Source organism: Notothenia rossii, assembly GCF_949606895.1.
Source record: "Notothenia rossii genome assembly, chromosome: 3".
In the NCBI taxonomy this organism is placed as follows: Eukaryota; Metazoa; Chordata; class Actinopteri; order Perciformes; family Nototheniidae; genus Notothenia; species Notothenia rossii.
In genome coordinates this window covers 95,148,471-95,161,930 of record NC_136901.1, presented here as the reverse complement: position 1 = coordinate 95,161,930, position 13,460 = coordinate 95,148,471, and the positions used below count along the sequence as shown (strand labels likewise).

The following is a 13,460-nucleotide window of genomic DNA, read 5'->3' as shown; positions in this document are numbered from 1 at the left end:
TGTGTTTAAAATGAATCCCCCTGGATAAGATATGATATGTAGGATTGTAATGGTGCATGTGATGGAACCAGCCAATAGGAAGTCTAGGGGGGTTTGCCTCCCTGGAGCAAACACACATGGAGAGTTTAGTCCTGTTTGTTCCATTGCTGCTTTCAGCAGAGCGCCATCAACAGAGTATGTACTCGTGCCTACAAATACATCTGGATCTGGCTTCTCTGTTTTGAATATCGTGACATTTCTTAAAATCCCTGCAGTCTGCGCTTCAAGGCAACTTTTAAAAAGGAAGTAGAAGACTGACTGTTCCTATAAAGTTATTCTTAGTATATGTCACATGGTCCAATTACCCACAAAGAAATCAGACTTAACGATGTTGACTGAAGTGAGGCGGGGGGAGCTAGCTAGCTAACTTTGTCTCATTTATGGTTTCATTAATATGAAATTCATTCAATCCAGGATCACAGTTTTCAAAGCTAATCAAGCTGTCATATTTCACAAATGGGTACTACAAATTATATATGTAACACATTTGTTTTAGTTAGTTGCTAAAACAAAGCTAGCTAAGGCTTTGGCTAAAGTAACTTAGTTAAATGTAGCTAACCAAAATATAACACATGCATGTGAACGTGTGTTCTCTCATTGGTGCGTTACAAAGATACAGATGTGAGTGATGGTATTCCCACAGCACAGCAGCATGGCTGATGGTGGTATTGACTTGTATTGCTGGCTAAGTCAAACTGTTCTGGTCTCTGACCTGAGAGTCTTCAGTTCACAGTGTGGACTCTCCAGTCCAGCAGACAGCAGCTTCACTCCTGAATCCTGCAGGTCGTTGTTACTCAGGTCCAGCTCTCTCAGACTAGAGGACTGGGAGCTGAGGACTGAGGACAGAGCTGCACAGCTTCTCTCTGACAGGTTGCAGCCACTCAGCCTGAAGAGACGATGAGGACAACAGTTATTCAGAAGACAGCAGTGTGTTAATAACTGATTCACTAAATCAATGATCTCTGTACTCACAGAGCTTTGTTGGAGGCTTTGGCCACTGGCAGCAGCCTCAGAAGAGCCTCCTCTGAAGCAGAGTATTTCTTCAGGTCAAACACGTCCAGATCTTCTCCTGATGACAGTAAGATGAAGCCCAGAGCTGACCACTGAGCAGGAGACAGATCCTCTGTGGAGAGACTTCCTGAACTCAGGGACTGTTGGATCTGCTCCACTAGAGAACGATCATTCAGTTCATTCAGACAGTGGAACAGGTTGATGCTTCTCTCTGGAGACAGATCCTCTTCTATCTTCTTCTTGATGTACTGGACTGTTTCCTGATTGGTCTGTGAGCTACTTCCTGTCTGTGTGAGCAGGCCTCGTAGGAGTTTCTGATTGGTCTGCAGAGAAAGACCCAGGAGGAAGCGGAGGAACAAGTCCAGGTGTCCGTTTGGACTCTGTAAGGCCTGGTCCACAGCACTCTGGTAGAGATGTGTTAGTTCAGGTTTGACTTTAGGCTTCTGGGAGGTTGTTGGTTCTTCTGCCAGCAGGTTGACTCCAGAGGTGATGAAGGTCAGATGGACATGAAGAGCAGCCAGAAACTCCTGAAAGCTCAGATGGACGAAGCAGAACACCTTGTTCTGGTACAGTCCTCTCTCCTCTCTAAAGACCTGTGTGAACACTCCTGAGTACACTGAGGCTGCTCTGATATCGATGCCACACTCTGTCAGGTCGGACTCATAGAAGATCAGGTTGCCTTTCTGCAGCTGCTCAAAAGCCAGTTTCCCCAGAGCCTTCATCATCTTCCTGCTCTCTGGACTCCAGTGTGGATCTGTCTCAGCTCCTCCATCATACTTGATGTTCTTCACTTTGGACTGAACCACCAGGAAGTGGATGTACATCTCAGTCAGGGTCTTGGGCAGCTCTCCTCCCTCTCTGGTTTTCAACACCTCCTCCAGAACTGAAGCAGAGATCCAGCAGAAGACTGGGATGTGGCACATGATGTGGAGGCTTCGTGAGGTCTTGATGTGGGAGATGATGGCGCCGGCCAGCTTCTTATCTCTGAACCTCTTCCTGAAGTACTCCTCCTTCTGTGGGTCAGTGAACCCTCGGACCTCTGTCACCATGTCCACACACTCAGGAGGGATCTGATTGGCTGCTGCAGGTCGTGTGGTTATCCAGAGGCGAGCAGAGGGAAGCAGCTTCCCCCTGATGAGGTTTGTCAGCAGCACATCCACTGAGGTGGACTCTGTGACATCAGTCAAGATCTCAGTGTTGAGGAAGTCCAGAGGAAGTCGACTCTCATCCAGACCGTCAAAGATGAACACGACCGGGAACTGATCAAACCTGCAGATTCCTGCGTCTCTGGTTTCAGAGAAGAAGTGATGAACAAGTTCCACCAAGCTGTACTTGTTCTCTCTCACCACATTCAGCTCTCTGAAGGTGAATGGAAATGTGAACTGGATGTCCTGGTTGGCTTTGCCTTCAGCCCAGTCCAGAGTGAACTTCTGTGTTAAGACTGTTTTCCCAATGCCAGCCACGCCCTTTGTCATCACTGCTCTGATTGGTGCATCTCTTCCAGGTGAGGCTTTAAAGAGGTCTTCTTGTCTGATGGTTGTTTCTGGTCTGTCTGGTTTCCTGGATGCTGTTTCAATCTGTCTGACCTCATGTTCAGCATTGACCTCTGCAGACCCCCCCTCTGTGATGTAGAGCTCTGTGTAGATCTGGTTCAGAAGGGTTGGGTTTCCTGCTTTAGCAATGCCCTCAAACACACACTGGAACCTCTCCTTCAGGGTGGACTTAAGTTTACGCTGACAGACTGCAGCAAAGGTTCCTGAAAGAACACACAACAAAGATCATGAGGTCACACTGTAACTCTGGCTCTCTGAATGAAGTATGGATATATGTTGGTCTCTTGAGACATCAGCAGAGGAGACATTTATCCAGAGTGTTAACTCTCTATAGAAACCCTCTTACTGCTCTGCAGACGCTCAGCCAGCTCCTCCTGCTTCATGCTCCTCAGGAAGTTCAGTGTGATGTTCAGGAAGGCCTCTCTGCTCCTCCTCTGCTCTTCATCCTCAGCCTCCAATACCTCCTCATCCTCACTCTGACTCTCTAAGTATTCTGGGTAATCTGAACTCAGAGCCTTCTGGATCTTCTTCAGCTCGCTCTTCACAAAGGTGACGATGTGGTCCTCCAACAGCTGGAACATCACATGAAGGACACAAACTATAAACCATGGATCCAAACATCAGATCCGGACAGACTGACTCTCTGAAAGTGCAGCATGGAGATGACTGTGAACAGAAGAGAGGTCAAGTATCTGGAGTACATGTACTCACCGTGAATATGGAGTCCAGCTGTGTCTGATGCTGCTGGGCAGACTGACCACCGGGAACCTCCCAGCTCTCCTGGTCCCCTCTGTGGAGGAACCATGAAGCATTAGCTCACATGATGTCTGTCCACACAGAGACACACTCAGGGTAAAGGAGGACAGGGAAACAGGCTGGTGGTCCTGTGCGTCAGCGGGAACTTTGCACTACAGGAATATTTATTTCCAGCTACTGTTGAAGAGGATTCTGTCCATCCTTCATTCTGGTCTTCCTGGAACGTGGCTGTGTGGATAGAGACTGGACTCTGCAGCTGGCTAACAGCTGTTCATCAGGAAGAGGACAGACCTAGGGACAGTTCTTACACCAGCCCCCGTTACCCCCCCAGCTCCACCTCCAGCCCCACAGCAGGGGTCAGGGTTCACCTGGCAGTAGAGCTGGTTGTGACTTTGATGAAGGCTCAGTCTCCTCCATCAGAAGTGTTTGTGAGATGGTGGAACAGCTTCTGAACAGCCTGAGCTTTCAGATGGAGTTTCACTGCCCCTCCCAGTGTGGACGTTCACAACTAAACACTTTGGATATGAGGAGGGGTCGGGCGAGACTTTAAGAACTAGTTTTATTCTATGATAACCGGACTCTTGCTATGAGTTACAGCTTACCTCTGATCAGCAGATGGAGGTCGTCCTTTAAAGTCTATGAAGTCGTCCTTCGACCAGTCGCTCTTGAAGGACAGACAGCTGGGAGAGTCTGGTCTCTGCTGCTGGACCCTGAAACAGAAACAGATGCAAGCTGGACAAAAACGTATGACATGCCCAGAACAAATGACTATATCTTCACTTCTAAAAAGGGGTAAATTATTAATATTTTTTCTCAAAGCAATGATAAACCTGTGAGTTGAATGCAGATGAGTCAGAATCAATATAGATGTTTTTATTTTAAAGTAAATTCAGATTGAACATAGTAAAAACATGTAAATTATAGAGAGGCGAAGTCCCTCCCTTTCCGGGGGAGCTCCATGGACCTTATTTCGGAAAAAGTATGTATTGAAGTCAATGGGGAGAAAGATTATCTTCCGATCCCGTTTGAATTGTGCCACGAATTACACATATGAAGTTTATCAATTTAAAAGATAATTTTGCAAGTTAAAAAATAAAAATGTGTGGTAAAACTGTGAAGTAACACTTTTGTTTGTGTGAAACGCTGAATTACACTCAATGAACTACATCTCCCTCTCGCACCACACACCAAGACGGCCGTCATGTTGGCACATTTCACTTCTTTCTTTCAGAACGAGGCGGAAAGTATTAAAAGAGGTGAAAATCACTCCAAGTCTGGGCATGTTGAGAGCTGTGCATACACACAAGGGGAGTTAGTCGGTTCCGTGAGAGCCAGCATGCGGGACCGGGACTCTGGGATTTGTAGTCTTTATAGTTGCGTATTTTTCATAGTCTTATATTTCAACAGTTTTAAGACAAACTTAAAACAAACAAAAACTTTTTTGACATGGAAATTATTTTTTAAATTGACAAACATCATATGTGTAATTCATGGCACAATTCAAATGGGATCGAGAGATAATCTTTCTCTCTCCATTGACTTCAATACATCATTTTTCCGAAATAAGGTCCCATGGACCGGAAGTAGATGGGCGTGACTTCGCCACTCTATAGTGTCCGTCCAAAAAAAAAACATTACTTATCGTGAAAACCACCCTTGAATGATGGGATAGTAGACTAAAAGCTTGTATCAAGATTGATGCAAAACAAGTGACATTTGACCTTTTTAGAGAGGTTTAGAAAAAAAACACCTTTGGGGTCATTTGGGTTTATTTGCCATATCTCTGGAACCCATTGGTCGATTTTGGTGATTGACATCCTGTTTTGAACCGTTAGAGCCAATAGAATCGAGAGGGGATTCCTAAATCCACCTAAATATTACCCTTGGCAGGGCTCGACAGTAACGGTTGCCAGGTTGCCATTGGCAACCATTCAGAAAAAATGTCAACCACTTCTTGGCCTTTGGTTTCCATCAGTGGCAACCAGTTTCTAACATAGAGAAATAAGGACAGCAAACAGCTAAATGTGCACCCCAAAAGAGATACATGTTAATTATTTGTTGTATTAAGAGTGATATGTAATTATTGTTGTGACCAGTCGGAACCTGATACTTAAGTTGCACGTGCGTTGGTGTGATTACGGAGCCAGAAAGCCATACACGTTTTTACTCGCGTGCGCGGTGCGCCGTGTGTTTGTTTTACAATTAATGGCGAAGCAAAGTAAGTTGTTTGGCTGTGGGGTAAAAAGTTCGGCCGACCCGTCAACATCTCAAACGAATGTTCAAAGTGATTCAACTGATAGAAAGCAAGATGAACCCGAACGTAAAGCAAAGAGGAAATGGGTAAAGTCTTGGGAGGCGAAACATATGGTGTTATTTTTGTGCCTCTATCCTGAGCAAGCAATGAAACATTTTGAGCATAGAAAATGTTATTGAGCGCCAATTGAACATTTTAGACCACAGAAAAATAGATTTTGCAAACACATCAATTCTATTTTGAAGAGAAATTGACTCAAGCCCTGTCACAAACTCCTGCACACGCTCTCTCTCCCTCGCTCAACCTCTCCACCCAGTGCGCGCTCAGGTTTGCCTGCGGGCTCCAAGTTGGCACAGTGTTACAAATGTGCCACAAAACCAACCAAATCGGAGAACTCGAGAAGGTCAATTCTGATTGGCTGTTTTGTCTCCAATAATATCTTCTGTCTGAGATACGGAAAGAGAGGGATTTTAGGTTGCCATCAAGTTTGGCCAGACTAACACATCTCTAATGTTAAATAAATAAAAAACTATTCACAGTTAAGAATTCGATATTAATTATTAATCCCACAAATGATTTCATACAATTATAGTTTCTTATTTCTCCAGCATGGTGGCTGTCATACAGAAGTTAAATCATTGGATTAACCTTCAGCAGCGTTTGTCTGCGTTCAAATGCCCTGAAACACAACTTTTGATCAGAAAACAGCAAAGGTAAGACGTAAAGTCAAGTTGTGTGTTGTCTTTCCTGGCTTTCGCTGCCGTGAGTTTTGGTCGCACAGTGATGATACTTATACTATCGGAATCAATATAATATGATATCTTGTTTGTGCAGATCCGATGAATATACAATATTGCTACCGTGAGTTATTTGCTAAGTGCGTTAGCACTCTTTCGCTTAGTGCTAATTCAGACGCCCGGCGTTAGACTTGTGTTTTGTTTCGGTAAAAATTGTTCATATCGTCAGTTAGCTGAGTTTCTTCCCGTTAAGTGGGTATGACACATTAGTAGGTTGTTAAATGTTAAGAAGCCCTGACACACAGTTCCGTGCCGGCGGGGGCAAACACAACAATATTCAGGCTTAACAGGTTCAGTTCTCGCTGAGAAAAAACGACTTCCTCTCTCCTGATTATGTGGCCGTAAAACATGCTGGAGAAAAACTGCTGGAAAATAAGTTGGACAAGAATTCATACGGACTAGTTTTATTCAATGATAACCGGACTCTTACTGTGAGTTACAGCTTACCTCTGATCAGCAGATGGAGGTCGTCCTTTAAAGTCTAAGAAGTCTTCCTTCGACCGGTCGCTCTTGAAGGACAGACCGCTGGGAGAGTCTGCTCTCTGCTGCTGGACCCTGAAACAGAAACAGATGCTTTTGCCAGCTGGAGAGAAACTGATGGAAAATATGTTAAATCTCTTCGAGTCACTTTATATAACAATGTAATGCTAGTGATCGCTTTGTGTTGCCGATGTGTGAACAGATTGAAAAGAACATTAAACATTTAAACCTTCCTGACTTTCTGAGCTCCCTATATCAGCCGGTGGACTGCTCTCTATGTGAAGGACAGCTTTTCAGAGAAAATCCAAAAGACGTGAAGTTTATCTACGAAGCGCCTCGCCTCTCTTCAGCTGCACTCCAGCACCAGCAGTGTGAAGCTAACGTAAAGAATGTGTCTTTAAAGGATAACGCCAGAGAGTTCATGCAGACTCCGGTCTGATCCTGAACTTCCTGACGGGCAGACCCCAAGCAGTGCGGGTGGGAAACATCACATCCTCCACCCTGATCCTCAACACCGGAGCCCCTCAAGGCTGCGTGCTCAGCCCTCTCCTCTACTCCCTGTTCACTCACGACTGCGTGGCCTCACAAAGCTCCAACACCATCGTGAAGTTTGCTGACGACACGACCGTCATCGGCCTGAAAACCTGACATCTTGGTGCCAGGATAACAACGCCCCCATCGCCATCAATGGGACTACGGCAGGCTTGGAATTTCGTCATTTTAGGGGCAAGGCCATTTGACCTTTGGTGTCACACATTTTTTCAGGGCGCAAAGGCCACATGCCAGGGCACAAAGGCCATTTGGATTTGGAGCTTACAAATAAATATAAATAAATTCACTTTTTGATAAGAAAAACACACGAATGACATGGAAAACAAATCACTGTTTTAATGTCAAACATTCTATCATATTATAGGCCTATGCCTCCTTAGTATTACCGTATATAAAATTAAATACTTTAATTTGAATAATTAGTATTTGGTATGTTTTCCATCTACTTCTCCCATTCACAAATCAAAAATCAAATCAAAAAATCTAAAATGATATTAATATGTAACAAATATATTCAATTTCAGAGCAGAAGAAAACAGCCTTCAAGGGTCAAACTCTGCACATTGTGTGTGTGTGTGTGTGTGTGTGTGTGTGTGTGTGTGTGTGTGTGTGTGTGTGTGTGTGTGTGTGTGTGTGTGTGTGTGTGTGTGTGTGTGTGTGTGTGTGTGTGTGTGTGTGTGTGTGTGTGTGTGTGTGTGTGTGTGTGTGTGTGTGTGTGAAACTGGACAAAAGTTAAACATGTACAAACCACAGACTGTCATGGCGAAGACAATCGCTGCTTTAATTCTGTCTTTAGGACGTTGTTGTGAGTGTGGACGGAGCAGCTACAGGATTGGATCAATTCAGAAAACACGCATTTTAAAAGGTTTCTCTGCCGTCTTGTCTGCAGACTTGGCAAAGCATTAATTCATGTTTTTTACTAACCGGTAAAATCACTATAAAATGGGTTAATTTGGTCGTGGTTGGTTTCCACCACAGTATTTACATTGAAATAAGCCCCGCCCCCTCTCCAGCACGTCCTGTTTGAATGACAGGAGTAAACACAGCTGACAGCCGCGGTGAAACTCCAGCGGTTAGAGGATGAGAATATTCGCATCGCGTCCGTTGTGAACGCAGCATAATGCAGTTCAGAAAACACTGTTCTGACGCTTTTAAAGCAACTTCGAGATGTTAACAGTGTGAGGGGCACACAGGCCATGGTGGCCGTAGGACGTACAATTATTTGTTGGGCATAACGGCCAGACCGAGGGGCTACGGCGGCCATGGCCGTCATGGTCGCCGTGAAAATCCTACCCTGGACTACGGTGGAGAGAGTCAGCAGCTTCAGGTTCCTCTGTGTCCACATCACTGAGGACCTGACATGGCTGACATGGCTGCAGTATATATATATATACATATATATATATATATATATATATATATATATATATATCTATATACATATGTCTTTATATTATTCTGTGTTATTGTTGGAGGAACCTGTGACCCTGTTTCTATTGCACTACTTCACTGTATCTGTGTATATGACAAATCAAACCTTTGACCTTTGGACTTCCTGAAGGTTACACAGAAGCTTTAACACCGACAACAACTGACTTCATGGGAGGAGATACAGGAGCTTCAAATCACGGACAAACAGACAAAAAAATCTGTTTGTACCCCTGGGCCGTCAGGCTGCTTCACCACCACACGTAATGCAATAACCGTAATCATCTTCACACATATACACATTTGAATGCACTTATTTTTACATCACTATTTTTAACAATCTTTTCCCCCGTGTGATTGTTTATGTTGTCTGTCCTACTGCCGTGTTTGTATTGTTATGTATGTCTAGTTATTGCACACTGGGGCAGGGCTGCACTCTGAATCTCATTGTATTTTTGTACAATGACAATAAAAGTCTATAACTTTATATCAAACGGCTTTTAGTCAGTTTGAGTCTTACCCCCCATCAGCAGATTGAGGCTCCATTGAGGGGTCACTCTTAGAGGACTCAGGTCCAGGTCCAGGTTCAGGTCCAGGTCCAGGTCCAGGTCCAGGTCCAGGTCCAGGTCCAGGTCCAGGTCCAGGTCCAGGTCCAGGTCCAGGTCCAGGTCCAAGTCCAGGTACAGGTTCAGGTGCAGGCTCAGGTGCAGGTCCAGGTTCAGGTCCAGGTCCAGGTCCAGGTCCAGGTCCAGGTTCCAGGTCCATGTTGTTAGGACCCTCACAGTGTAACCTTTAGGAGGAAACCACTTCCTGTTGCTTCCTCTTTGCCTTTCTTTGGGATCACGCTTCACTTCTATTGGACTCTGAAAATAAAATCTCCACATTTATTCATTCTTAAATGTATGTCTTTTATATTTAAACATTAGTTTGCTTTATATTACCCCTTGTATTTATAATTGTTTCATATATTATTTATATTAGATTTTTATTTTTGTATTCATTTTTTTTTATATGTTACCACGATTCCTGTTAACAAAAGTATTTTAATATTATTTATTTTAATGATATGTATTTTATTTCATGCTCCTTTACTCTTATCTCTGTTTACTATAGATTTGAATTGTTCTTTAGTGAACAGTGTTTCTGTGAATGAGGCTGAGGGGATCTGTCGCCCTCTGGTGGACACTTTACAGATGTTTGCTCTCCCTGAGGTTTCTCCCATGTTCCCCTTAAACTGTGGGTTTTCTCCGGAAGTTTTTCCTTGTACGATGTGAGGGTCTAAGGACAGAGCGTGTCGTTTTTCTCATACTGACATTTTGAACAAACTGTGCTGTTGTATTAGCTGTAAAGTGTCTCTACTGTAGGCTGCTTTTATTATATGTACAGCAGTTTGGCTGGACCAAAAATTGTTTATAAATGTGCTATATAAATAAAACTTGATTTGATTTATATTATTATAAATTATTCCTCTTTCATATAGATTTGAATTGTTCTTTAGTGAACAGTGTTCCTGTGAATGAGGCTGAGGGGATATGTCGCCCTCTGGTGGCCAATCTACACATGCATATATTATTATAAATGATTCCTCTTTATATTTCCACATGTGGGACCCAGCCCATTGAAAGGAAGGCGGGGAAAGATGCAGGAGGCACCATCGGTTATTTACAAAAAAACACCTAAATATAGCCTCCTTGTTGTTATTGTGCTTCTGTCTTTCTGTGTCTTCACATCTGTAAACTCCCTCAACGCTCGCTCTCTTTTCTTGATCGCCCTCTCACGGGTGAACAGTTCAATGTCCCGCTTCATTGTAGGATTTCCGCCATGTCTCTACTACTTTAGTTTGACCATCTCTGTTACTAAGTTATGGAATACTAAATAAATAAGTAATTAGATACCTTACCGTTACTGCGCTCATAAAGAATGATAAGAATAAGAATAATGTGAATTGAACTGGTTTCATTAATTAGTGAGTTTATTTAAGGTAATTAGTTAGAGGCCCTATTTTATCAGTATGTCCTGCACAGTGACCAAATAAACAGCAATGTTCAGATCATTTACTTATTCATATTTTAAATAAAGCTGAATGTATTATTGTATTAATATCACTCTATAACCATAATACGTTACATAGTCTATCTGTTCATTTTGGCTGTCTTTTCAAACTAATATGGTGCCGACGTCCTCTACAGCGGACATACTGTAACATTTAAAAATAAAATAAAAAAAGTCTAAATTGCAATATGTTTTTTAACCCTAAATAGGTAGGAAACCACAAAAAAGGAAATTGGAAGACACTTTTTTCCCTCGGGTCCCAGGAGGATACATTATTATAAAGTATTTTTCTAAATATTTCCACATGTTCATATCATTATAAATTATGAATCTTTCATTCCTTTTTTTAAATACTCCGCTGGTCATGTGACGAGGAACAACCAGCAGAGATATATTTCCGGTGCTTTGTTAACTTCAGGAAATATGTCGGAGAACACACGCACGCACGCACACGCACACACACACACACACACACACACACACACACACACACACAGACAGAAGCACACGCTCACGCTCACGCTCACGCACACACACACACACACACACACACACACACACACACACACACACACACACACAGACAGACAGAAGCACACGCTCACGCACACACACACACACACACACACACACACACACACACACACACACACACACACACGCACGCACACACAAACACACACACACACACAGAGAAGTTATAGACATAATTCAAAGTGATCCGAATACAGAGATGGTGAGAAGTGTCTCTGTGGAGTTATTCTCTGAGCAATGATTGGTCAGAAGAGGTGTCTCTAAAAGCTCTAAAGTCACAAAGAGTTACAAACCTTTCGAGAGAAGAAGAAGCAGCTGCGACACCGCGAGGACAAAGTGAAAGTAAACAGCAAACAGGAAGCACTTCAAAATAAGAGCACTTACAGAACGTGATAGCTGACTTTAAACCGGAAGCTGGAAGCATCAGACAGCTGCTGGAAGGAAGCTCTAAAGCAGGGGTGTCAAACTCAAGGCCCGGGGGCAAAATCCGGCACGCGACTTCATTTAATGTGGCCCCACAAGAGCTCTGAAAGAATATAATACGTTTATTATACGGTTACATGCCGATTTACAGAAGAACGTTGGCCATAAACTACATGTCCCACAATGCATCTCAAATGTGAATTTCTTTCAGAATTAGATTTTTTTTTCTTCAAAATGTTGCTTTTTTTCACATTTTCACATTTTTTCTAGAATTTGGCTTTTAAACAAATAATAATTTTGTGAGATTCTCACTGAAAAGACTTCCAATGATTTGGCCTATAGACTTCTGCTTTCAGACGTAGTTAATTATGAACTAACCCTTACCCTATCCCAGGGATCACCAACTACATTTGTCCAAGGGCCAACATTTATCCAATAGACACTTTCGCGGGTCAGAGGTCAAGTCCTCTTACTTTTACTGAAGTACCAGATCTGAGTAGTTCTACTCTTATTGAAGTACAATAATAATAATAATAATAATAATAATAATAATAATAATAATAATAATAATAGATTACATTTGTATAGCGCCTTTCAAGGAACCCAAGGCTGCTTTACATGGTGGCCAAACAAACAAACAAACAAACAAACAAACAAACAAACAAACAAACAAAAGCGGCAAATAATAAAGTAAAACAAATTAAATAAATAGCAGTAGGGGTGGAAGCAGGGGGCTGTGATGGGTTAGGGGTCAAAGGTCATGGTGAACAGGTGAGTTTTTAATGATGACTTGAAGATGTCCATGGAAGCAGCATCTCTGCTGGAAGAGGGTCCAGAGGGGGGAATCATTTAAGTTGCACTGACGGCCGACAGAGGGCGACAGAGGCCGCTAATGCAGTTGTGTGGTTCTTATCTGTCAAATAATCACACGAAGAAGAAAAAAGACCGACCACACGAAGAGAAGGGATTAGACGCTGCGGCAAACAGGGAGAATGAAAAAACATGGATACAAATCAAAGAAAACGAAAAGAAAAAGGTTGGGCCGAGAAGGCAAGAGAAAAAAAGGTGAAGTCACTCGCAAGGGAAGCATATAAATGTCGCAAATTGACAGACCTTTTTGGCAGCAGCGCTGCTAAGCTCTATCAGCAGCAGCTTAGAACAAGTGCAAGATGATGAAGAGAATGATGAGGGCGCGAGTTCAGATATACAGCCAGCCTCCTGCGTTCATGATGAGGGACAGAGTTGAGCCGGTGGCAGAACCAGCTCAACTGGCACACGTGCAGGGCAAGAGGTGTGTGAGAATTATCCCTTGAACTCAGTGGCGTTTTCTCCTGGAGGCCAAGGGAAGCCAGGCTTCCCCTGTTTTTTTGGATTGTAGTTATAATTTTAATAAATAAATAAAAACACTTCGTTTAGTTTTGGTAATTATTCTGCCGGCCCATCTCTCCCCCATTCTCATTGAGTATTTTCCAAAGAGTGAAACAGCGCCCCTCTTGATCAGTGGTTATCAACTGGTGGGTCGCGGACCCGTTTCGAGTGGGTCGCGGATGTGTGACTGAAGAAAACTAAATTGAAAAAAGA

The 13,460-nt window shown here is 43.2% G+C and overlaps 1 protein-coding gene across 1 annotated transcript in view; it reads right to left on the bottom strand.

Annotated features, from left to right (window-relative positions):
* LOC307032494 (uncharacterized protein) overlaps window positions 1-13,460 on the bottom strand; it is a 149,018-nt gene that overhangs the window by 37,852 nt on the left and 97,706 nt on the right. The window contains exon 16 of the mRNA XM_079670489.1: window positions 752-925. Coding sequence (XP_079526615.1) covers window positions 752-925 — 174 coding nt within the window. The remainder of the gene's footprint in view (window positions 1-751; window positions 926-13,460) is intronic.